Below are 26,550 nucleotides of genomic sequence, written 5' to 3' on the forward strand. Positions count from 1 at the left end.
AGCAACTATTTAGAGGAAAAAAGAATGCACCCAAGTCTTTATAAGAGAGTAAACTGTTCCCTTTGACACAAATTAAACCTTTGGTGAGTTGTTTTAAAAATGATGTGCCCCTAGAGGCCCAAAGAAGTTGCTGAATCTTTCCAAAATACCTCATTTACCCCCAGGGAGTAGCTTACTCACTTGACAGTGACTGAAGCCCCCAGAGTGCTTTGCTTGTGTTTTATTTGTTGGGGTGGGGGAGGGAAGGAAACTTTTTTGGAAAATCTGGTAGTACTTCTTCCTGGTATCTACTCTAATCCCTCCTCTTTGATTTTACTAGTAGACACACAAAATGCCCCTGCCAAATCTAGCTACTTCTGAGCCTGTGTGCATATTTATAAGTACAAATGATATTAATATTCTGTGTAGAAAATTCAAGATAGTACAATCAAAATTTCACAGACCTTTATTAAAAAATTATTTTAAGAGTCTTTAGTGAGGTAAAAAGGCCCCTTTGATTTCATTCCTTCTCTTAATTCTTTAAGGCAGCATCTAAAAAACAGTAAGTGAGCTGAGTTACCCTAAGTCAGAATGTGCTAAATGGTGGTTATATGAAGTGACTTGGAATTTTGACAGTTAGATTCTAGCTAGCCCAAAGAAGCTCCTCCATTCATGGATAGGAAAGTCTTTCTGTAGCTGGAGAGGCATCCTGTGGAGAGAGGCTCAGGCATCTGTGCTGGGGATAGTTGCCCAATGAATGACTGAAGTATTGCCCCTGGAATAGCTACAGTTCTGAGGCAAATCAACTGATTAAGATTTACTTTGATGTTTTGATCAAACTTATGAGGGAACAATGTGGTACAAGGGAAGGAACAATGAGTCTGGGGTCATGGTTTCAGGATTCAAATCTTGACTGCCATTTAATACCTGTGTAAATTAGGAAAAAATCACTCTTTCAGGGCCTTGTTTTTTTCTTCTGTAAAATGAGGGGGTTAGATTAGAGGAATTCTAAGGTCTCTTATAGATCTAGTCTATGATGTAGTCTAAGCAGGTAAGCTCTTCAATAAATGAATATTTATTAAACTTCTGTTTGCAATGAATATACTGTTTTCAGTGCTAGGAACAAAAATGAAATCCCCTACTGTCCTCAAGGAGCTTATAATATATCAGAACAGAAAAACATGTATATTACCTATATAAGTATTCTTTTATGTACCTAATGTGAAAAATGATTTTTAATAATTATTATCTTGGAGATTCAGAGCTTTCCCCAGGTCCCTTCTTCCAAAAGTCAATTTCTTCTTCAGAGGGGCATTACTGATAATGAGATTGCATTATCCTGGTCAGCCCCCAACCCAAGCTGATTCCTTATTCAGAAAGTAACCAGTGTGGGAAATCTTTCTTAAAGATTTACCAAAGCCAAGACCTAAGAAACTCTAATCAGAAAGTAACTGTAAAAGAAACTCTAATCAGAGAGTAAAAGAAAGTTTGGGCTAATGGAGATGTGTATATATATATATATATATATATATATATATACACACACACACACACACACACACATACATATATATCTATATATATCTATATACATACATACATACATATATATATATTCCTGCTCATTGTGTTTACTCAGACAGGTCTGGAAAAATATTGATTCTTCCTGTTGTCAAGACAGGTCCTACGAGAAATTGATGTCTCTTTGACCAAGATTTCGGTGACCTAAGTCATATACCCTAAGATCCTCATTTTAATACAGTCCACCCTCCTAGTGTATTAACCAATCAGAGTTGATTGGCACCCCTTGGGAGAGTGCTGGGATGGAGTCAGGAAGATTCATCTTGCTGAGTTCAAAAATGGCCTCAGACACTTACTAGCTGTGAGACTCTGGACAAGTCCCTTAACCCTGTTTGACACAGTCTCCTTGTCTGTAAAATGAGCTGGAGAAGGAAATAGAAAATCAGTCCAGTATCTTTGCCAAGAGAACCACAAATGAAATCACAAAGACTCAGACGTGACTGAAAAAAGACTGAACACTAGATACCTTTTTGGCTACTAGTAGCTGTGAGGATCAGGAAAAGGCTTTGTGTAGAAGGTGACTTGTGAGATGGGCTTTGAAAGAAACTAGGGATTGTCAGAGGTGGAGGTGAGAAAGAAGTGCATTCCAGGCTTAGGAGATAGCTATTACTCTATCTAGTTAGCCTACTCATTTAGTGCTGTAGAAATAGCTAAGGCTATTGAAGCAAGCCTCTAGAGACTGCTTTCTGTCCCTAGATAGCAGCTACCATTTAATATATAAAAGAATTTATCAATCAATCCATCGATAAACATTTTTAAGTGCCTACTATGTGCCAGGCATTGTGCTAAGCCCTGGAGTTACAAAAATAGGCAAAAGACAGTGCCTGCCCTCAAAGAGCTTATAATCTAATGGGGTAGATAACACGCAAACAAATATATGCAAAGCAAACTATAAATAGGATAAATTAATAATTGAGAAAGAAAACACAGAATTAAGAGGGGTTGGGAAAGCCTTCCTATAAAAGATCGGATTTTACTTGGGACTTAAAGGATACTAGGAAATTGGTAGGCAGAGTTGAGGAGGGAGAACATTCCAGGCCTGAGGGACAGCCAGAGAAAATGCCCAGAGGTAGAATGTCTTATTTATGGAAGAACAGCCAGGAAGCTAGTGCTACCGTATTGAAGAGTACGCATTGGAGAGTAAGGTGTAAGAAGACTAGAAAGTTAGGAGAGTGCTGGGTTATGAAAGACTTTGAATGCCAAATAGAGAATTTTGTATTTTATCTTGTGGGTGACAGGAAGCCACTGGAATTTATTGAGTAGGGGAGTGACATGGTCAGACTTGAACTTTAGGAAAATTACTTTGGTGGCTGAATGGAGGATGGGTTAGAAAAGGCAAAGACTAGAGGTGTTGAGGGGGAAAAAACCAGGGATTTGGGAATCCCAAAACTAAAGTGACCAGGACTGAAGTTCCTGGTTGAGGGGGAATGCCCCTCAAGGACCCGAGTACTGGAGAGGGTTGGGACCATCTGGAATGAATTTACGATCTCAAGCATTCTTTAAGTCAAGGTGGCAAAGATTTAATACGCTTTACAGTGGGCAAGAGTTCTTAGGGAACCTGCAACCTTAGAGGGGTGCAGGCAGAGCTTTTATAAGAGATTTGGGGGTGAAATGTGTCAATTAGGTGTTTTGGGGTGGGATTAGGGAGTGGTTAAGGGGTGGCCAGTTCTTAAAGGAACATGCACTTTTGTATCTACTGTGCAGGCGTATTACCCAGAGTTCACTGGGAAATAGCCTAAAGGGGAGTCCTAGGGGGTGTGGTTTTGACTGTGAAATGTCACTAAGTTAAATAGCGGTCAGGGCTGACTGGGTATATCTAAGTGGCTTTCATCAAATGTCTTGTTAGACAAAATAAATGTAAGACAGCATACATTTGACTATATCTAGGATACATATCAGTAAGGTCAGTAAGTAGTGAACATTGTCATGACCCAGTGCGCAGCCAATTATCAGTACACAGGCAGTAGATAGGCACAGCTGCCTACAGTATCAGGAGGACAGAAGAGGGAACTTATGGCAAATAGCCTCAATTTTTTTCAGTAAAATATGAGGCAAAGATCTCTCCTGAGATGGGGGGGTGCTGAGGGAGAGCCATGTGAAGTTTAAGGAAGGATGAAAAGGTTTAGAGGAGCTGTGGAGAGTGAGCTTGATGAAGGAGGTCTAGTAGGATTGCCTTGCAGCAGTGAAGGTCCAGTTGAGGTTGTGTATCATAAATTTGTAGTGGACCCAGTCAGAATGGCTGTGTTATTTTCTCTCTTTTTTTTGAGGGGGGAAGGCAGGGCAATTGGGGTTAAGTGACTTGCCCAAGGTCACACAGCTAGTAAGTGTGTCAAGTGTCTGAGGCCGGATTTGAACTCAGGTCCTCCTGACTCCAGGGACAGTGCTCTACTCACTGCACCACCTAGCTGCCCCTATTTTCTCCCTCTTCATTCAGCAGCATGTGCATAGGAGCGAAGGTGGCAAATGGTGGGAGGGATAAAGTTTGCCTGGGTTAATTGTTGATATGGTAAGGGGGCTAGGGATTCAAGAGAGGAGGACAGGGGAATGTTGAAATGGTTCAAAAAGGAGTCAAGATGGGGAGAAGAGGAGAGAATGGCCAGTGCAGGGAGATGACCTGAGAGAGAATTGAGAGGTCAAGGGATTAGAGGTTATGGTGCAGATGAAGGGTAGAGTTATGTAAAGGAAGGCAGAGGGAAAGGTTGAAAAACCAATAGGATATGGTCAGATAAGGGGATTTTGGAATTCTTGAACATAGTACACGATACATTTGTGTATGGCCATCTTTGTGGGTGGCTGAGGTAGACTAGAATAGTGGTTCATGGGAAGTAAATAGGTTGAGTAACTGAGTAGGAGAGACAGAGAGAGAGAGAGACAGAGAGAGAGAGAGAGAGAGAGAGAGAGAGACAGAGACAGAGAGAGAGACAGAGAGAGAGACAGAGAGAGAGAGAGAGAGAGAGAGAGAGAGAGAGAGAGAGAGAGAGAATATGTTTGTTAATGTCTTATGAGGGCAGGAGATGGGGAACAGTGAAAAAGTGTGAACCATGTACTTAACTCATTGAGCAAGGAAGAGGAATGACCTAATGACCTGGTGGTCTGTAGACGATAGCTGCCAGGATTTTGATTGGGTGGTATATGTGAATATCATGGACCTTACAGGAAGATAAATTATTGAGAGACAGGGGTAGGGGGAGAACCTGGAAGTGACAATGGGAAGCAAGGAGGATCACAAATCTCTTGCCCTAACCACTGAGCTGAGGAAAGTGAGTGAAGGTACGGCTAGTTCTGAAAATGATGATCAGGAGGACTGCGTTATCTGGGGGAAGTCAGGTTTTAGTAATAGCTAGTAGATGAATGGGGTAGGGGAGAAAAAGATTAAGAATGAAGGGAAGTTTGTTGCCTATGGAGCAGGCATTCCAGAGAGCACAGTGGAAGGGCTGGGTGATATTTGGTTGATGAAATTCATTGGAACAACAACTCACATTTATACTTGACATGTTTAGAAAACATTTTTTTCTTCATAACACCTCTATAGTCTAGCAGTGCAAGTAGTATTACCTTCATTTTGTACACCAGCAAACAGAAGCTCAGAGAGGTTAAGGGCCCACAGTCACATAGCTAGTAATGGTCAGAGTTGAGCCTTGAACCCAAGAATTCTGACTTCAAGACCAATTATCTTCCCATTTCACCACAATGCCACATTTGTCTTGCAGCACTTAGATAGGACATTTTTTTTTAATCTAAGAAATTTAAAAGATTTCTCCCCCCGCCCCTTACAGAATAGGCATGGTGATTCTGAATAAGGAGGGAGAGAAGCATTGAATCAGGCTCCACTATTAATGGGAAGTGTGAAACTGTCACTATTTATTGATCAAAGATTTTGTTTTTTTTCTGGAGACTAATATGAAGAAAGCTATTACAGCCTTGGACTTTTGATCTATAATAAGTAGCCCAATGCAGTGGCAACAAGGTTCTGGAATTCCTTACATAAGATGCTAAAACACTGGTTATGAGATGTGTAAAAATTCAAAGAACTATACTACATCCATCTCAGATTGCATAGGCTAGCAATTTCATTACATTTTATGAAATGACCTTTATTTGTATGAGGCTTACTCAGTCTTCGCTGTATCTCAACATAAAACCTAAACCTCAGTATTAAAATAAAAATAACTCATAAAAATAAAGCAAGACCCCAAAAAGGACTAGCTGATTTTTCTTTTAAGTAGAGTTCCTTATTGAATAGCTATTTTTATTACTTAGTAAGAAGAAATCTAGGATACACAGAAATAGGATATAGGGTCCTTTGAGAGAAAGAATGTGGCATGAATCAAAATGCTAAGTGTTATAAAAGTATCATTTAAGAAAATCCCTGTTGAGTGGATTCAGTTCTGGGTTGGAGGGAGGGTTATACCCAGAAATGACTGATGTAAAAACAAAAGTCATCAATAAAACTTATTTAAATTAAAAATACCTATTTCATTACCCTGAAATAAGATTTGGGTTCTCATAACATTATTAGGCCCTAGAAATCATCCCTTTCTAATGTTTCTGTCTTTTGTCACCTTCTGTAGAAGACCTTTCTATGAACAATGTAGTTTTCTTACCATAAATGTAAAGTATTAATTATGTTCCTAATCTCACAGGAATAAGGTGAAGACTGGTTAATAAAAATTACTGAAAGGTGCTTTGCAAATACATAGAAAATTTTAATAATATTTTTAATTATGCTCTAAGTTAATTGCCTTAGTACTAAATATAGGCCCACATCTAATGAATCTATGACCAGACCAAATTCCCAGCAGGACGAGTACAGGGATGCAAGGATCATATTACCTGGTAAAGGTGGGTAGGGCTAGTATGGGCTAGGATAGCTTTAGCCACCTTTTTGTGCATAAGGACCTGCGTGTCTAGTTCCGTTACCAATCAATAATGTAGATAGCAGCAATAGTCCAGGATAGGATAAGAGGTTTGGTCTTTTTTAAACTTAGGCACCAGGACATATATCTTAGCCTTTCCTTCAGGGCTAGAGATGAGAAATAAAAAGGCCCATTCTTGCTTTCCACCAAATCAGCCCTGAGCACTCCCCTTCCCAGCCCCTACATGATTCCCCTGTTCATGTATCATGTCTTTGAGAGGGACAACAGGAAGAGGGAGGAAGGTGACTCCTGGGTGATTTGTATCCCTTAAGAAGTAGTGCAACTAAGGTGCCCAGAGGAAAAATAGGCTTCTTTGAAGTCCTCTCCATCCTTCTACCCTCAACCCCACCCCCAATCAATGCTCCTTGCCCTAAAGACAAACTCATCTACAACTCTACTAAGATTAATGGTACATCTCATTCAATTTTTAAGGCTGAATTGTATATATACCTACATAGAAATCCTGTTCCAATCCTTTTCGTCCTGTTAGATGTAATTGTCCGAGAGATACCTAAGGATGATTAAAATGTTTCTTTTAGCAACACTCAGTTTCATGAACACAGAAAGACCAATCAGATATGCATAATGTTGCTATGGTATTTGGATTCTTCAGGGATTCACTATCTTCCTTGCATTTTATGTATCTTAGGAGACAGAATAAAGCTACTAGCTTAGGCATCTTTTTCTGAGCAGAGGAGCTCTTCTAAATACATGAATAACTGTCTGTTGCTAGCCATATCTCTTCAGTCCTGACAGCATGGTGAGGTGGTTTGATATGATGTGGCAAGTGGGTTCTGATACAAGAGAGGTTAAATTGTTACCCTCATGAATTCCATTGAGATGATTTTAAAATATCATTCCCTAAAATATATTGATCCTGGATCCTTCTTAAGTCCATTTAAATGAAGGAAAATACTTATTAATGCCTTTTATTTTTCTCTCTAAAAAATAACTTTTTTTCAAGAGAAATGTTCATTTGAAATAATAGACTGTGAATAACTCTGCAATTTTTATTATAGTCATGCTTGTAGCCTCAGGGAGGTTGTTTTATAGGAGACATAAGCTAAGGAAAGTCATTGGATAAAAAAGAAGTGGGATAGAAAAGGATACACTTTTCCCTTCTGCACTCGGATAGGTGCATGGTTAATGAAGCCCCTTGTTATTTTGCATGTCCTAAAAGTGGAAGCTCATTTGTATACATTACTTGTATCTGAGTATCTCCTCTTTCTGCCAAAAATTTATAGTATTGGTACACATCCCAATCCAGAATCTCACTGTTAGAATTCAGATTTTCAAGTCTCTCAGCTAGTGTCACTTTTTCTATGGGGACACCTTCATTCTTTTCCAATTTAACAGCAACTGTGAATAGAAACATACCCAGGAATAATCAAGTATATATGTGAAAGATCACAGTAGAAAGTACAATGCAATGCAGATCATTCTTAAATTACACAAAAGCCTGGTCAACTAACTAAAGCAAAAGAGGCTGCTGAGGATATAATTGTCGTTATTTTTAATTTAGTGATACCTACATATTTTTTAGACATACATCCAAGGAGCCTAGTTATTTATTTCCAGTTTTCTAGATCATCAAGTTTGTGGACCTTAGTGGATACTTAATATTTGCTGAGTTGAACTGAATTTTCATCTTATACAAATGATCACATCACTACATACCTCTGGATGGATAAAAATAATAGGGAAGAGTTAAACCCAAAGAGAAGCAAGTAAATAGTAAGGAAGCACCTAGCCATTCTTTTGTTTTTGAACATCTGTTTTTAACACTTTGAGTTCCAAATTCTCTCCCCTCTTCCCTTCCCACCCACCCTCCCTAAGAAGTCAAGCAATTCAACATAAGCCACACGTGTATCATCATGTATAACCCTTCCACAATACTCATGTTGTGAAAGACTAACTATATTTTGCTCCTTCCTAACCTATCCCCCTTTATGCAATTTTCTCCCTTGACCCTGTCCCCTTTCAAAAGTGTTTGTTTTTGATTACCTCCACCCCCATCTGCCCTCCCTTCTATCATGCCCCCCTTTTTTTATCTTCTTCCTCCTTTTTTCCTGTGGGGTAAGATACCCAATTAAGTATGTATGGTATTCCCTCCTCAGGTCAAATCTGATGAGAGCAAGATTCACTCATTCCCCCTCACCTGCCCCCTCTTCCCTTCCTACAGAACTGCTTTTTCTCGCCACTTTTATGCGAGATAATTTACCCCATTTCTATCTCTCCCTATCTCCCTCTCTCAATATATTCCTCTCTCATCCCTTAATTTGATTTTATTTCTTTTAGATATCTTCCCTTCGTCTTCAACTCACCCTGTGCCTTCTCTCTCTCTCTCTCTCTCTCTCTCTCTCTCTCTCTCTCTCTCTCTCTCTCTCTCTGTATATATATATATATATATATATATATATATATATATGTATATATATACATATATACATACATACACACTCACATATAGATATATATACATAAACACACACACACACACACACACACACACACACATATATATATATATATATGCATATTCCCTTCAGCTACCCTAATACTGAGGTCTCATGAATCATACACATCATCTTTCCATGTAGGAATGTAGCACCTAGCCATTCTTGATGAGTTCAATTCAGTAGGTACAGATAAATAACATCCAAGGGTACATAGAGGATTGACATTTGTGATTGCTGAGCTCCCCATCAATGATTTCTAAAAGGTCATGGAGAATGGGAAATGTAGCCTGGGGTCAGAGAAGGACAAATGATGTTCTGATTTTCAAAAAAAGCAAAGAATGGAGAAGATGCAAATATTCTCTAAGTAAAAGAATGGTTAGTGAACATCTAAAAATGGAAGCAATGATAAAGGGTTATCAAGAGTATGTCATTCAAGACTAACTTCATTTCATTTTTTAAAATAAGGTTACTAGATTGATAGATCAGGGGACTGCCATAAATAACTATATTTTAGCAAAACATTCCCTTTTCTTTCCTCCCACTTAATATTTTATTTCTTCCAATTACATAAAAATTGTTTTCAACATTCACTTTTATAAGATTTTGAATACCAAATTTTTCTCCCTCCCTCCCCTCCCCAAGATGGCAAGCAATATGATATAGGTTATACATGTTCAATCATGTTAAACATATCTCCACATTAATCACATTGTGAAAGAAGAATCAGAACAAAAGGGAAAAACTACAAGAAAGAAAAAACAAAAAAAGTGAAAATAGTATGCTTTGATGTGCAGTCAGACTCCATAGTTATTTCTCTGGATGTGGATAGCATTTTCTGTCATGAGTCTTTTGGAATTGTCTTAGATCGTTGTATTGCTGAGAAGAGCTAAATCTGTCATAACTGATCATTGCATACTGTTGCTGTTGCTGCACATGATGTTCTCCTGGTTCTGCTCACTTCCGTCAGCATCAGTTCATGTAAGTCTTTCCAGGTTTTTTCTGAAGTCCACCTGCTCATCATTTCTTATAGCACAATAGTATTCCGTTACATTCATGCACCACAGCTTGTTTAGCCATTCTCCAATTGAATGAATATTCTTATGAATATTGTAGAACTGTTGGCTAGGCAATAGTACATTTTAGGAAAATTTGGAACTGATTAAATGGTTGGGCCTTGAGAATAGTCATTAATAGGTATAAATTCTATAAAAGGTATAAATGACATGCTTATCAAATTTGAAGATGGCACACATTGGACAGCAAAGACAAGGACCCCCCCCCCCAAATCAAGAACTTTGGACTGAATCTAATAACATAAAACTCAATAGAGATAAATACAATGTATCATATTTTGGTTCCCAAATCAACTCCATGCATGCAAAATGGGTTTGGGAGAAGGGTTAAGGCTAGATATTTTTTAAAAATTAAAAAAAAATTGGGGCGAGGTTAAGGTTAGATAGTAGCCCATCTGAAGATCAATGGACAATACTTTCAATATAAGTCAGCAGTGTGCTGTTGTAGCCAATAAAACTAATGTAATCAGCCTGCAGCAATATACAATAGTGTTGCACCAAGTGGTCAGCTAGCCTTTGCAAGATGATCTCTAGTGAGAAGCAACCCACTACTTCCCAAAACAAACCACTGCCCTTTAGGACCATTCTAATTGCTAGGAAGTTTTGGCTCACATTAAATCTACATCTACCTCTCTGTGACATCTACTGATTGCTACTAGTTCAGCCCTATGGAGTCAAGCAGAACAAGCTTTATCCTTTTTCCCCCATACGATATTGCTCAAATACTCAAGGTAACTACTATGTGCCCCCAACTTCTCTTTTCTAGGTTTAACATCTTCATTTCCTTCAACTGATCCTCCAGCTGACGTGATCTCAAGATCCTTGACTAACCTGGTTGTCCTCCTATGGACGTTCTCTAAAAGGAGGTCACTGGAACTGAATACAATATTTGCAGGTGGCCACAGAGTGTGGGTCAGGTGTGTCAGAACATCCTGGGGGAACATTCCTATTGGCCATTCTTCTGCGTTCAAGTCACCTGATCCAGATGAATTCCATCCTCAGGTATTCAATAAAACTAGTTCTAGGTACTCTAGATCTACATTCACTCAAAACCATACCTCACAAGCCTCAGAGAAGAAGGGAAAGGACCAGTGGTTTTTCTCATAGGTCCTTCTGGCCCTCTGTGAAAGTATGCCAGCAGACGTTGCTCAAACTTTATGCATGCCTGTGACAATATGTCAGCACAATGCCTAGCACATAATAGGCATTTAATAAATCCTTGTAGGCTACTTTAGGCACTTAATAAATGCTTGTTGACTGGTTTGAGCAGGACAAAGTACAGTGTAACCATCACGTTTATGGTTCTGGATACTATGCCCTTGCGTTAAATTTGCAAAGTTTTTTTTTCAATGTACTTAACAAACACCCAGGAACTGTAAACATTATTGCATGCAAGGAACATAAAAAAGTTACATATGAAACCATGAATTTTTACTATGAATAGCTTGACTTTTTTTAAAAAGCATGATACATTTAACGTTATTTTCTAAGTTGTCCTGCTCCTTTGTAGGCCCCACTGAACTTCCCTCTATTCTTTACTGTTTTTAAAATGCTTTGTCACCATCGCTTGTTTCCTTCCCCCCATTTGAAAACCCCAAACCAACACTAAACTAAAACAAAACCTCCCTTGTTTCAAATAATGTTATACATTCAAACAATATTATATATAATAGAGCCTAAGATCACAAGAGCTTTTTCGGCTGCCATGTCACACAGTTGAGTCACAGAGAGCCTGCAGTCCTTTGAAACTCTCAAATGCTTTTCAGACAACTATATGTATTGCCATGACTCCACGCATCTCATACTCATGAAAATGATTTGACCCAAATGTAAACCTTTACACATATCCCTTCTTCATTTCATCTTGTTAGATTCGGCCCCATGTTTTAGCCGGTAGGCCTGCTATGGCTTTGAAAGAAGCTTTTCCTGATTCCCTTTAATGCTAGTACCTTTCCTCTGTTGATTATCTCCAATTTTTCCTATTACTGGTTTGCACATGGTTATTTGCATGGTGCCCACTTCTTTATGTGCACTCCTTGAAAGCAGACCTTTTTTTGGTGCTGATGAGGTGGGGCTTTCAATGTATCCTTAGTGCTTAACATAGTGACCAGCACATAGTAGTAGGCTGTTAATAAATACTTGACTTGATGGGCTTGACTTTGTGACATTTATCAATTCAATAGCATATCACCTATGCCTTTTTTTCACCTGTGAATTCATTGGCATAGTGAAACTCCCTGTGAGGGGGAACTCTCTTCCATGCAGATCAGCACCTTTTCTGCAATTTACAGTTTTAGTGAGTTGCCAGTGATTATGCTCTGTGGTGGAGGACATAGAAACAAAAATTTAGTTCTGCCCTCTGTCTATTGGATTCTCCCAAGCCAAGGGTATAGGCTCATAAGCTTTGAATCACATCTTCATTTTATTGTTAACAAGACAACAAATACCCAGGACAGTTGAGCTTATGCCTTGTCAAAGGATTGACTTCATCCCATGAAATTTCTCATAAAGTGAGAAATTGTAGGGGAATATCTGGGGATACTTGCTACCTTTGTCTTTCATATCTATCTCCATTCTTTAAGGGACATTGCATGTTCACTGATAACCTACAAAATGGAGAGGCTTTCCTTAGCTCTCCTCTTCTAGGAGGGAGACAGCCAGAGCTTCGACTGTAGATCAAATGTAGTTAAGCTCAGTAGAAAGACTAACACCACACATTCTTGTGCTGGTCAGTGTGCTCTATACTTGCTGGAAGCACAATCTTAGGTCCTTTGCCATACTTGCTTGTAACTCTCCTGACCAAATACGCTGAAAAACTGTTCTAGCAAACACTCTACAAGTGTCTGGGGCATTCAACTCTCTTCACTTTGTTAGTACATTGATAAGCATACTCAATTTCCTTTGCCTTGCCTGATTTCCTTTGCCTCCCCCACCTTTTGAGTCCTTCTTTGTCCTATCTTCTTATCTTTCTCCTTTTTTCTCTGTCCATTTTCTTCTCTCCTTGTCTTTCTCCTTCTCTCATTCAACCTTTCCCTACAGAACTCAGAAATGGAATGTGTCTACTCAAGTCCTTGCCTCCTCCTCTATCTAGAGTCTTTCTGCTTCTCATCAGGATATTCTTCCAAATCTCTGACTTTATTATTTTTCAACTCAGATCCTTCTCTCCCCACCAAGAATACAGTTATTGTAAAAGGAATTACAGTAAAAGCTTGGTTTCCTAGAGACCAACTTTTGGCACTCCCATGAACCTGGAAATATGCACATGCTTGTATGTATATAATCAAAATATATATTTTGAATTTTTCATAAGGTACTATGTTAATAAGTGGTATTTATAATAATGTTAGGCTAATTTGCATATGAAATTATCCTTATACATGACATCTCCAATTCAAAAGTAGTCACAGTTTTCCCCCTATTGGATTTTCCTTATATCCTGACAGTCACAAAGATGAATTATTCACTGTTTTGATAGCAGAAATGTAAACATGTCATAAATTCCAGAATAATTATTCCCACCCCTAGTGAATCCTTAGGAGGATTCAATAGAATTACTTAAATTGTTTTTCCTGCTTGAGTCTTTCTTTGATGGCTCACCTTGGCTGGGAGGTGACCCTGGGTTCTCAAAGTCTATGCAAGTGGAACGCAACCTTTGGCAGCTTCTACCAAGCTGGAAAGGCTTCAAGTATAAGCCTGGAGACAGACTGTCTGTCCTCCTAGCTAAATGTGGAGACTCCCATTACTGGGAGTTTGGCCATCAGGTGATAAAATGTTTTTTAGCCACAGCAGTTGATGAAACAGCCTACTAAGCAGTGGAAAGGTTGTGATCTGTGTTCGTAGTGGAAGTGCCCATACCAGCAAAATCATGGATCTATTTCAGTATTAAAACATGCAGTATAACTTATCTATTTGTCCCAGTAAAATTTCAAAGATTAAAGTATGACACAGTAATTTTAATTTATAAAATTATTTAAGGAATCAGTAGCAGCCCAGGTTTTCTTCTTGGTAGATCAACAAGAGCATAAGAGTATATGGTTTTTCAAAGTTCACAAGTTATCTTCTATTGCAGTAACAAAGTCTAGAAGTATTTCTTTTTAATTTTCACCTCCCTTGAATGTAAATGAAAAAGGCATTTATTAAATGCCTACTACGTATCAGGCACTATGCTAAGCGATGGGTATTCAAGTACAAAAAGCAAGACGGACCTTGCCTGCAAAGAGCTTATATTCTAATACAGCTAGATCCTGATTAATGCCCAATTAATGTAAATAAAGGATCTCCTGAAGTAACTGCATTATCTGAATTTGTGCTACACATTTCCATTAGGCTGAAACCAATGATCTCATTTTATATAATTATAACTTTGAATAGTGCTACTGTCTGTTTTATTCTATCATATTCTCTTACATCATCTTACTATAACTACTTAATGTTGCATTCAGCAATTTTATTTAAGAAAAGAACATAGTCTGAATTAGTAAAATAAATTTATCTGGGAATATATGTTAAGGAAAATAAAAAGTGGTTCTGAGAATAATAATTTCAAAACTGCAAAAAAATGGTTTTAAAAGAATTACAAACTCTTAGTTCTGCAATGATGTTGGAAAACAAAGAAATAAAATACAATTAAAATTATGGCCTTTTAATATATCACATGATACAATCATAAGATTTATACAGTCTCAAGAAGATTTCTTCTTTAAAGACTGTATCACCATCTTGCCCAGGTTGGACATTCAGGGACTAGTTATAGGCTCAGTCCCACTACTGATCAGCCTGTGAACTTGAAGCCACTCTGTTTCTCACCTGAGCTGGTGTGCCCCTGGTTAGGGAACCTGGAGGCCCCCTGATCACAGGGGCTCATCATATTATTGCTTAACTTATGGATACCTAATCAGCATAGCTCAGAATTCCAGAGTCTGACCAATTCTACCTTCAGCCTCCCCAGTAGCTGGGATTACAGGCTTGTGCTACAATGCCCAGCAGGATGATTTTTCAAAATAGTTTTTTCCACATTTGTTATCTATCTTAAAATAAAATGTAAACTACTCACTATAATTTGCTACATTCTTGTAATGGAAAAGTGCAGTTTCACAATTCTGTAGAACACTGATTCCTGACAAATATCTGTACCCCTGAAAACACACAAGAAAGTATGTATTATTTCTCAAGTTTTGACATAGTAACTGTTGTATTTATAGTGTAAGTAATCAGAAGTAGGAATGTGTCAATTACAAACCAAAATCATTTGGGATATCATGCTTCCTCCAGCACTTCCAAAAGTATAATAAACCAGCGCCTAGGATCAAGAAATCAAGATGTTGGAGGGATTACAAGATGGAGGAAAATCTAGCTCTTTAATGTTTATTATTAGGCATTGCAGTACATACTGTAGCCCATACCAAAGTAAATGATATGTTTGCTTTCTTGCTCTACTGTTGGGCCTTTTAGTAGGCTCTTTATCTAACGTCTTTTCCTAAAATCAAATTTATTCTAAAAAAAGATAGAAGGATCATACCTTAGCTTGGTTATATTCCATGCCTATTCCATATGAAGATAGAAATCCTAATGCCTAAAAGTCCCAAAATAAGAGGAAAATTTAATGAATTAATATACTTCCAAAGTATTCTTTTCTATATTCAAATAGATTCAAAATTAGTAATTAAAAAATTGAATTTCACCCATTGATTTATTATCATGTACTTATTATTAGAAATTATTATTAGTAATAATAATAAACACCCCTACTATTAATAGCTTACATTTGCATAGCAGATCAAAATATTAACATATGAAATGGCCACAATAATGTAAAGGACAATAATAGTAACAGGCTTCAAAGTTCAGGTGAACTTAAGGACCGGTCTTCATTTCAAAGGATTCATTTCCCTTCCCTCAATACAGAGGTGGTGGACTACAGGTACAAAATGCTGCATACGATATCAGGGTTAGTGTGTCAGTCTGTTTTGATTAACTAGTTCTTCTTTGGTACAAAGGAGGAGGTATGAAGTGGGGAGTTAATGGGAAGTAATAATGATGTAAAAAAGCAGAAAATATCACTAACAAGTTAGTCAGTCAATACACACTTATTAAATACTTATTATATGTCAATACACATTTATTAAATACATATTATATGTCAATACACATTTATTAAATACTTATTGTGTGTCAGTACACACTTATTAAATACTTATATGTCAATACAGACTTATTAAATACTTATTATATGCCAGGCATCATGCCAAGTACTAGGGATACAAAAAAGGCAATACTTCCTGCCCTCAAGAAACTCACATTCTATTGGTGGTGGTGGTGGTGGTAGTCTGAGAGACATTAAAAAAATACAGACAAAAAACTCCTTTCTAGCTAAGGGAATCAGTAAAGGCTTCACTGAGAATATGAAGTAGGTTATGAAGGGAAATGAGGAATTCATCAGATGGAGATGGAAGTAATGTTTGTTCCAGACCTGAGGCAAAGGCAACATCGTAGAAAGCGCAAGGACATGATGGAGAATGGTGGGTAGGCTGGTTTACTTGGAATGTAGTGTGCATAAAAAATTGTAATATGAAATGTTTAGAATGGTAGATTAGGCTCAGACTATGAAAGGCCTTGAACGTCTATTTTATTCCAGATGCAATAGAGAGCCAATGGAGTTTTTTGTTTTGTTTTGTTTTTTAGCAGAGGAGTCATATGACTAGAGCTGTACATTGTTATACTGGCAGGAGTGTGGAGTTTGGTTTGAAGTGGAATTCAGACTATTACAAAAGTAAAGGTGATGAAGCCCTTATTCAGCATGGTGACAGTGGGTGTGCAAAAGAAGGGACAGATATGAGATTGTGGAGATAGAATCAATAGAGTTCAACAGTTGATTGGACATGGAGGATGATGCTGATAGGATGGGTTGAAGATTAATAGTTTAAAGATGACTCAATTTTTAAGCGTGAGTGATTGGGTAGATGGTAGTGGTACCAGCAATAGAAATAAGGAAGTTAGGAGGAGGTTAGTTCTTCAGGAGAGATGATTCAACAACTGAATTTAATTATTGAATTGTATCCCATCCAGCCACCCACCAGGAAACCAGGACTAGACCTCCAGAGACAATTTAACCGCCCTCCTAGCGGAGCTAATCCACTCAGTTTGAGTACTTTGCCCTGGGGCTCAGCTGTTTTGATTGGGGGATGAGTGAAGGCAAACTCACCTAACCCATTATATCTAGCTTGCTATAGACCATTTTTAACATCCTGCCCAGCCTACCTGAACCTCTTGCTATTTGTCCTGTCACCGTATACCCCAAATTCTACTTCCCCACTTTCCACTCCTCCGTGTCAAAATACTAATACAATCATTGCTACCATTGCTATTAAAAAGGGTATTATAACTGACTGCGCTATGGCTCCACTCATAACTCCTTGACTCCCTAGACCAAAGTTTCCTTCCATGGCTGCTAGTCCCCTACATTTGTTGTTATCCCTCATTAGAATGTAAGACTCTGGAAGACAGGAACTGTCTCAATTTTGTGTATGTATCCCTACCATCTAGTGCAATGTATCCCACATAGAATATGTTTAATAAATGATATTTCATTAAGTCAATAAGCATTTATTAAGCACCTTCTATGTGGAAGGTCCTAGGCCCTGGTAAAACAAACATATGAATTCAGCTTGGGACACACTGAGTTTGAGGTGTTTGCAGGATGTCCAGTGCTAGGTATCCAGTAAGAAATTGTAAATGTAGGTCTGGAGTTCAGGACAAATGGTGAGGCTGAAGGTATAGATTTAGGAGTCATCTGCACTGAGATAGTCATTGAGGCCCCAGCAGTGGATTAGATTGCTAAGGGAAAGGAATAGTGAGGAAAGAGAAGAGGGCTGAGAACAGAACCTTAGGAAATTCTCACATTTAATAGGGAAGGTGTAATGTTAATACAATTTGAAGATCTTCCCCACCCCTTAATGGCCTATGTGACCTGCTTTGAACCTGAGTCACATGGAAGCCTGAGTCACAGGAGCCTGGGTCATGAGGGTTGTGATGCCTCTGGCCCTGAAGAAAGGTATATACACTATGAGGTTAGCATTTTGCCTTGGGGCTCCCTCACTGGAAGAGTGTGTATGTGATGCAGCCAGATGAGACTCTGGGTAGCCGTTAAGGAGCCCCGCCTGTCTTTGAAAAACCCAGATGTTTGTGCTTCTCTCTCTGGTAACTATGTATGTATTGCTTTTGGTCAGACAGTTGGAAGCCCTGTCTGTTAGTCTTTGCTGTTTGCATTTGCTCTGTTTATATAATTTCTGCTTGTAATTTCTATTTGTATTTTCTCTGAAGTTCAGGGTGCTGACTTTTCCCCTGAACTAAGTGAATTTTCTATATGTATGTATGTACATATGTATACACACACACACACATATATATGCATGTGTGTATATATATATATATATATATACACACATGCATATATATTTGATCAAAGTATGATTGTTGACCCCTTTTAAGTTGCTTTCCTTTAGAAAAGCAGATCAAAGAACCTAAGCTAGCAGCCCTCCTATGTGCTGGTGTTATTGGTCTTATACCCCCACAGCAGCTGCAAGTAGTATTGTTGTTACAGAGGAGTACAGAAAGAACAAACATTTTTTTAAGCACCTACTATGTGCCAGGAACTGTTCTAAGAGCTTTACAAATATCTCTTTTGGGGAGTGAGAAGGAAAAGGACCCAGTGAAGAAGACAGAGAAGAGCAATCAGAGAGATAGATAGAAATTGAGGGAAATTAGGATATTGCTTATTTTATTAGTGACAACAATAATAATAAAAATGAATCTTTAAACCTATAAATTGTAAACAAGGTGGTTCTAATCAATTTTCCAGGTTCTGGGCAATAACAGCTCCTTCTCAAGGAAAATTTATTAATCTTTGTCCTTATGCCAATCCAGGAGGGACCTGAGGAGGGAACATTTTATGTGAGTACCATTGTCTATGGAATTGTTCTGATGGTAGGGCTGGCATTACAAGAAGGCAGAGGAGATGTCTTCCTGAGTGGTATGCATTCAGAGGTTCTGAGAAGCTTCTCCCTAACCAAAATAATACTTGTTAATGTCTGAAATTAATATAATGACTCAACCCAAACAGCCCTTAGTATCTTATATAGAAAACTTCACTTGCTCTTTGGACCTATTTTTGAAATAGATGGCATATTTTACAAGCATTTATGAGAAATTATTGAAATTGATGACACTTGGCACATTTGCAACATAGAAAATGACAGACTCCAGAAAAAAGCATAAATTGTAGGGAAAGCTAAACTCTTGATATTGGATAAAAGGGTCTTAAAGCTATTCAGGCCCATGAGATAGTGTCATGACCCGCTTATTACAGAAAGAAAAATGGAGGTGTGAGCTAATCAGCATTCTTGCAAGGTCATATACAAGTTAGTAGGGGATCAAGACATTCACACTCTTATTTTTCATTCTATGTAGTTTGATTAAATTAAATGAATATGTATTGAATATCTACAGGTACAGAAAACTATGCCAGAGACTGCATTTGAAACAGGAAGCAACATTTAAAATTGTTAATCTTTTTTCCCTTTGGGAAGATTTGGTTTGCATTAAAAAAATTATTCATTTAGGAGAATTGATTAGTAGTGTGTGTAAAATATGCACACATATATACATACACACACATATATATGCATAGATACGTATATATGTACATATGTACCTATCTGGAGATATGTGACAAGGCTTGTCATTAGAAAGAGCACTGTTGGGTGATGGGTGGATACTGTATTTGTGCAGGCACATCCTCCTCCTATGTAAACACACTAAGGGAATGCTTCTGAGGGGATATAACAGCCTATTTGCTTCATCATGGGAAAAGAGTTGAATTTAATGTTTTTGTTCAAGGCCCTACAGAAGGCACTGAGAATCTCTTCTGCTACAACTAGATTCAGCAATGTATGGAATAATAAATCTTAATAAGTACTGTCAATCTTAGGGCATCCTTTCTTGAAATCTACACATGCCATCTGTTTTTCATTCAGACACAGTGAACCTGTGTATCAAATTGCTTCACAGAACCTGCTCAATTTACTTCTACTAAGTTTCTGGCATGTGCCCTAATGAAAAGAACTATCATTTGGGCATTTGGGCTCATGGATTTTCTCTCTTTGGAAAAACACACAACAGCTTCCAGTGCTTCCGGAGAGACATTGTAAAATTAAGCTGACTATCAGTGAGGGAATAAAATGTTTAGTGAGCTGGAAGCTAACCTTGGGATTTTAAGACTATGTAAAACATCTTTTAGTTTTCAAAACTGGGAGTTAGGCTTCTATGTATCAGTAGACCTGCCATAGTAAGGGATTATTAAGGCTGTTACCCGTTTACCCTTTGCTAATAAGTGGACACATGCAATTAAAATTCAGAACACTGATTTGTGTAGGCGGCTAAGTGGTACACTGGATAGAGTGTGGGGCCTAGAGTCAGGAAGTCCTGAATTCAAATTTGGCCTTATTACCTATATCTCTGGGCAAGTCATTTAGCCTCTGTTTGCCTTAGTTTCCTCAACACCCACATGCAACTGAGAGGAGAGAATATGCACTCTAAAGTCGCTACTGATTGGTTTTTTTGGGGTAGAAATAGCGGTCGTGATGTATTCTATTATTTATATTTTTTTTCTTCTAGTCCTATCTTGCATTTTTTTGGTCAAAAAATATAGCTATGTCTATGTGGCAAACACCACATTAAGAAACAGAATGGCAGAATAGCAAATTTTTTACTGGGCCTCCAAACTGAAAACTGCATCAGAGAAGACAAAGATTCCCCAGTGCCAGAGTCAGGGGGGAATCAGAACTTTAGTGTTTTAAAGAAGCATCAATCATGCTTTGAGAACGTTTTAGAGTACTTGAAAATATTCTTTATTTAAGTATGCATTAATAAGTTAACACTTTGTGCATTTTAAATCATTTTAGGGGGAGTTCACATTGACCATTTTAGGGTGCAAATGTTTCAGGTGTCAGTTTTTCCATGCGGATTCTATATCCTAAGGGCTGAGGTTCTTTCAGAACCTCTCTTTGGTTGATTTTGGTGGAAATATGGTTAATATACATAAGGTCTGCGGTAAGTGAATTTTTTTTTGAAAGTGAAAGCTTGGACTTTTATGACAGATACAAGGATATTTTGCTTTTTACATAAGCTGAAGCCCTAGCGTGGCAGAACAGATTGAGTGCTGGACCTGAAGTCAGGAGAACTAGGTTTAAATTCCATCTCTGATGCTGTGTGATCATGGGCATATGGTCATGATTCAAGTTAGTTACCTAACTGCTTTAAGCCTCATCTGTCATAGGGGAATGATAATGACAGTTTTCTCAACTGTCCAATGGGCATAGTAATACCTGCTATAGCTAATTCACAGAATTGTTGTGACTCAGCTTAGATTATGTGTAAAGTGTCCTATAAACCTTGAAATGCTATGTATTGGCCAGCTATTATTATTCCTGATAAGGTTTATTTAGGAAACTACCTTTAGTGTTTGTTTTGGCTCCTGAAATAGATTATTCCCAAATTCTCTACTTCCTAATCTGTTTTCCAATTAATAAACTTTGGGAAGATAAAATTTTTAAAAAGCTATTTGTCCACTTTAATAAGGAGGTATTCATCCTTAGCAATAAACCACAAAAGAATATTCCGTTTAGCTTGTCACCAGAGCCTTCGATTTGAAGTCACTTTTGTCATCTACCCCAGTGTCAGGATGAGCGATGATGTCTTGGATATAGCTATAATTCTTCTAAGTGATGAGATGGAGTGCCCAGCAATGTGATATGTTCCAGCATATAGCAACTCATATACTGACCTCTAGAAACTCAATACTTCCACTGCCATCATCTGAGTCCTCTTTTTTTTAACCAAACAAAAGGCATATTCCTTTAAAGTCGTTTCTTTTGCAATGTGTGGCTCTGTGACCATTGCCACTGCTCCATTTGAATTGGAGCCTAGGGAATACTCAGATCTTTGACTGCAAAATAAAGAAATTCTAGACCTAAACCCAGGATTCAGTTTGGTTCTTCTCAAGCTGCAAAGAAATACCTTTACTAGTTTTGAGCTAAAAATATACCAGATAAATTTTAGAATTTTTATTAGTATGTTCAAAGTAGAGAATGATAGGCCTGGAAGGAGAGGCTATCTAAGGTTGATCCCTAAGATTATTTAGTCCAGACTTGTTATCAGTTCAGAAAGAAGACAGTTAAAAAATAAGCTTTTCAAGCTGTTCTTCTCTGTGAAACAGAAGGAAAGAAGGAAACAAGCATTTATTGACTATTGTGTTCCAAACATTGTGCTGTACAAGTGTCTCTTTTGATACAACAAACCTAGGAGGCAGATGCTATTATCCTTATTTTACAGTTGAAGAAACTCAGGCTGACAGAGGTTAAGTTACTTACCTAGGGTCATACACACAGTAAGTGTCTAAGGCTAGATTTGAACTTAGATCTTCCTAACTCCAGGCTCAACATTCTATCCCCTGATACAACTTAGCTGCCTTGATGGTCATTCTTAATCTCCAACCAAAACAGATTCTACTCTAATGTGAAGATCTTTCACACCAGAAGAGACTGTGAGTTGTATGTTAGGGTATACAGTACCTTTTTTATTATTCAGTCATAATGATTAATTAACTTAATGGTTACTGTTTGGGCCCTGATGGCTCAGAGTGAATGTATGTAGTACTTGTTTCTCTTTTGGCCAGAAACGCAGAGGATCTTCCTTTCCTACTTTAATTTTTTTTTTTTTGGATTAAAGGGGCCATCCCTTGGTTCACTTCTTAAAGAGCCCTCCTTGCCAAATGGGCATTGCTTCAGTCAAAGTGAACATTTAGCTTAAAAAGGCCAAGGTCTTCCACTGCATCCTGGACCATCTCCAGTTGTTCTGATCTATATTAAGCCACTGGATGCATAAGGCTTCAGAGGAGAAAGCACGGCTGGCGACTTTGTACAGCCTTCTCTTACTTGAATCCAATTTACTTGCAAGTCATGGCATCATCTTCCTGATGTCATGGTCCGATTTGAGAATGAAGGACAAACCACATCATTCAATCTAGTACTCTAGTGCTACTCTAGTGCTCATTTCCAAAGCAACTTTGGCTGGCTCTGAAGGGTAATATAATTAGTTCTCATCATCTGGACTGGTATAGTAAAAAACATGATGGCTTTAAGTGTCAACTAGAAGTTAAAGGCAAAATGGAGAAAGGCATCCAATGCACAGAAAGAAAACTTTTAAAATTGTAACATTTGCTATTTATTATTCATATTAAGACACTATACTGTGCTGGGCATATAAAATAATGAGTGTTTTTTTTTTTAGCAAGTGGGCATCAGAATGGTCATCTAAATAGATTACAGGTGCTGGTCTAGCTAAGTACAGAGAGGGTTATCACCCATTCTACTATTTGTAAAGCACTTTGCTAAATACCTGCCCTCAAAGGCACTGTGCTAGTTCTTGTCCTCAAAGAACTTATACTCTATTGGTAGAATTCAACATATACACAGATAAACAAGGTTGGCCACTAGAAAGTTGGCCACTAAGTGATGAATTTTTTGTCCAGAGCAATCCATGAAACAAATAAAAATACAAAATGATCCTCAGTCCTGTGCAATTGCTTCCTTCACCAACAATAGTTGCAAAATATCATAAAAAGGACAAATAATGCAAATATTCATAAAGTTCTTTGATCAATTAGAAAATTAATTAAACAGATTATTCATATAAAGAATGATCTCTATCCAGCGACCAACTAATAGAAAAATTTCTGGAATAAAACTATGATCGTATTGTACATAATCAATATTGATATTCTCGCTATAAATGAAACCAAAAGACATGAAGAATTTATAATTAAATGAAGAATCACTCAAAGGTTTTCCTCACTGATGAGAAAAAAAGAATAGATTTTATTAAAGACAACAATATAATTTCATGGGACATTTGATCACCTTGTATTATAGTCCTCATGATGAGCATAAAAAAAGCAAACAGATCATCATCAAGTTATCCCAGTTTATGTACTAATTTGTAATGAAGATAATAGAGAAATTCTATGAACTTCACAGGACCCTCTAAAGAAAGTTTATATGCAACATGGTACTAGGTGACTTCAACAAAAGGATGGGCACAGGATGAAATGGTGTGAAATACATTGGAAATATCATTTGGGGTTAGGAAATGAAAAAAAGGCAAAAGAACTTTAACCTTCTCAGAATGCTCCTGGCTATATACCTGACTACTGTCTCCAAGGAGAGAATCTGAAGGTACCAGATGTGGCAAGCACTGTGAAACATCACAAGAAATGAAATTTATTATAACTTAAGTAGCAAAAATGTAGTTGTTGATGAGTCACTTAAAAATTATATTTTATTTTCCTCCAATTATATGTAAAAACATTTTTTCATTTTTTAAAAATTTCTGCGTTCCAAATTCTCTCCTTCTCCTTCTCCCTGAGATGGTAAGCAATCTGATACAGGTTATACAAATGAAATTGTATAAAACATATTTCCATGTTAGTCATTTTGTGGAAAAAAATTTGAACCAAAAATAAACAAATAAAGAAAGAAAGTGAAAAATAGTATGCCTCAGTTTTCATTCAGAATCCATCGATTCTTTCTCTGTAGGTGGATAGCATTTTTCATTATGAGTCCTTTGTGATTGTCTTATATTATTGTATTTCTGAGAATAGCTGTCATTCACAGTTGTTCATTACACAATATTGCTGTTACTATGTACAATGATCTCCTGGTTCTTCTCACCTCACCTTGCATCATTGTATGTAAGTCCAGTGTTTTCTAAAATCAGCTGATAAGTCATTTTACAATTACCTATTTATATGTAGTTAGATCATTGACTAGAATAAAGATAAACATCAATAAGAACCCAGAATTAAAGATTAAACATAAGAAGATTTTCTGTGAAATTCCAAAGGTTTCATATCAACCTATTTTTTTAATCAATTCTAGAAAATGGACAAAGGGAAAGCCATTGATTCTTGCTATCACTTGTCAGATGTCTGGCTCTTAGCTGTCACAGTGATAAAATCAAGAGAGGCTAATAGCCCCTCCCCTCCACCCAACAAGCAGGAATTTAATATTTTTGCCAAGTGAAGAGATATGGTAGATAAGGATCACACAGATTTAGAATATAAGGTTATTTCCAAAACATCATAGAGGAAGAATAGCAGATCACAAGAAATATTGATTCACAAAACAATGAAAAGAAGAAGAAAGTGAGTCTGTAGTGAACTTAGTACAACACTTAGCTAAGCCAGATCATTTTGTACATTTTAAACCTTTTTAAGGAGAGTGTGCATTCAAAATTTAAGGTGGGGGGGACACATTTGTAAGGTGCTGGTTTTTCTATGAGGACTCTTCTTCCTTTGAGATAAATGATCATTGGGGAATTGAAGGCATTTATTTAAAGGTGAAACTTGGAAGACTACAAATAGATGAGAAATGGAACAGATCTGCCAGGATTTTTATGATAATTTAGTCTCATTAGCAATCATAGTTGAACCATCACATTTGCACTTTGCCATTAATGTATATTATCGTAATGGAGCTCAAGAAGATAGAGGAGGTGAAAATAGCTAATTAACCAAATATATACAGAAGAAATCTGTGGTTGAGTCAATACCAATTAAATAGCATTCAGGGATTGATTTTCCTAAAGAGGGGAAGATTCTATAAGAATGAAGAATATCACAGTCAGAACCTCATGACACCATCCCACCTCAAAGAAAAAGAGGCTCCTGAGAAGACATCAACAAACTGACCCACATGCTTCCTATCTCATCTCCACAAAATCTTCATGAGAATGGTCTGTGTAGGCATTGTGCGTATAAGGAGGATATACATACATAATCCATTGAAGATATTTTCTACAACAGGCCACACTTTCACAGTCACATAATTTACTAAAGGTATACAGAATGAGTCCTATTGTGCTTATTGTTTGTTGATTAAAAAGATTGATTCGGCAAAGCAAAATTCTGCCTGAAAAGTTCTCCTCAAACACTCCCCCAAACTTATGTTAAGCTTGTAAAAGCTTTCATGACAGACATGGCCACAGAGATGAAAACTTTTAAAAAAGAACTGATCTATTGCATGTCAGCATCAGATAAGGCAAAAAAAGAGGTGTTCAACTAATGGAGAATCAGCCTGGTGTAATAGAATGCAGGAGACTTAAGTTTGAATTCTGACTTAGACACTGCCTTAGACATGTGCTTATTTATGGCCATGAGTGAACTACTTCATGTCTTCAGTGTCCTCATCAGTTTCTCTCTCCTACATTCTGCAGTCCTACCAAACTGGTCTTCTTTCCATCCTTAGACTATGACAATGCATTTCCCATCCTTGTGCTTTTGCATCGGACGTTCCCCATGGTAAGAATGTACTCCCTCTTCACCTGTGCCTCACAGAGTCACTACTTCAAGACATAGCTCAGGAAACATCTACAAAAACTTTTCCTGATTCCCTGAATGCTAATGCCTTCTTAATTCTTTGTAATTTTGTT

At 37.5% G+C, this 26,550-nt stretch overlaps 1 protein-coding gene across 2 annotated transcripts in view; it reads right to left on the bottom strand.

The window, feature by feature from the left end:
• SEL1L2 (SEL1L2 adaptor subunit of ERAD E3 ligase) overlaps positions 1-26,550 on the bottom strand; it is a 185,121-nt gene that overhangs the window by 52,066 nt on the left and 106,505 nt on the right. The window contains exons 6-11 of one of the 2 annotated variants that reach the window (XM_036751560.1): positions 15,527-15,580; positions 15,248-15,307; positions 15,062-15,143; positions 7,681-7,835; positions 6,931-6,987; positions 1,857-1,922 (exon numbers count right to left, since the gene is read on the bottom strand). In XM_036751560.1, coding sequence (XP_036607455.1) covers positions 1,857-1,922; positions 6,931-6,987; positions 7,681-7,835; positions 15,062-15,143; positions 15,248-15,307; positions 15,527-15,580 — 474 coding nt within the window. The remainder of the gene's footprint in view (positions 1-1,856; positions 1,923-6,930; positions 6,988-7,680; positions 7,836-15,061; positions 15,144-15,247; positions 15,308-15,526; positions 15,581-26,550) is intronic. The other variant, XM_036751561.1, reaches the window with a different exon arrangement.

This window comes from Trichosurus vulpecula, chromosome 3, assembly GCF_011100635.1.
Source record: "Trichosurus vulpecula isolate mTriVul1 chromosome 3, mTriVul1.pri, whole genome shotgun sequence".
Classification (NCBI taxonomy): Eukaryota; Metazoa; Chordata; class Mammalia; order Diprotodontia; family Phalangeridae; genus Trichosurus; species Trichosurus vulpecula.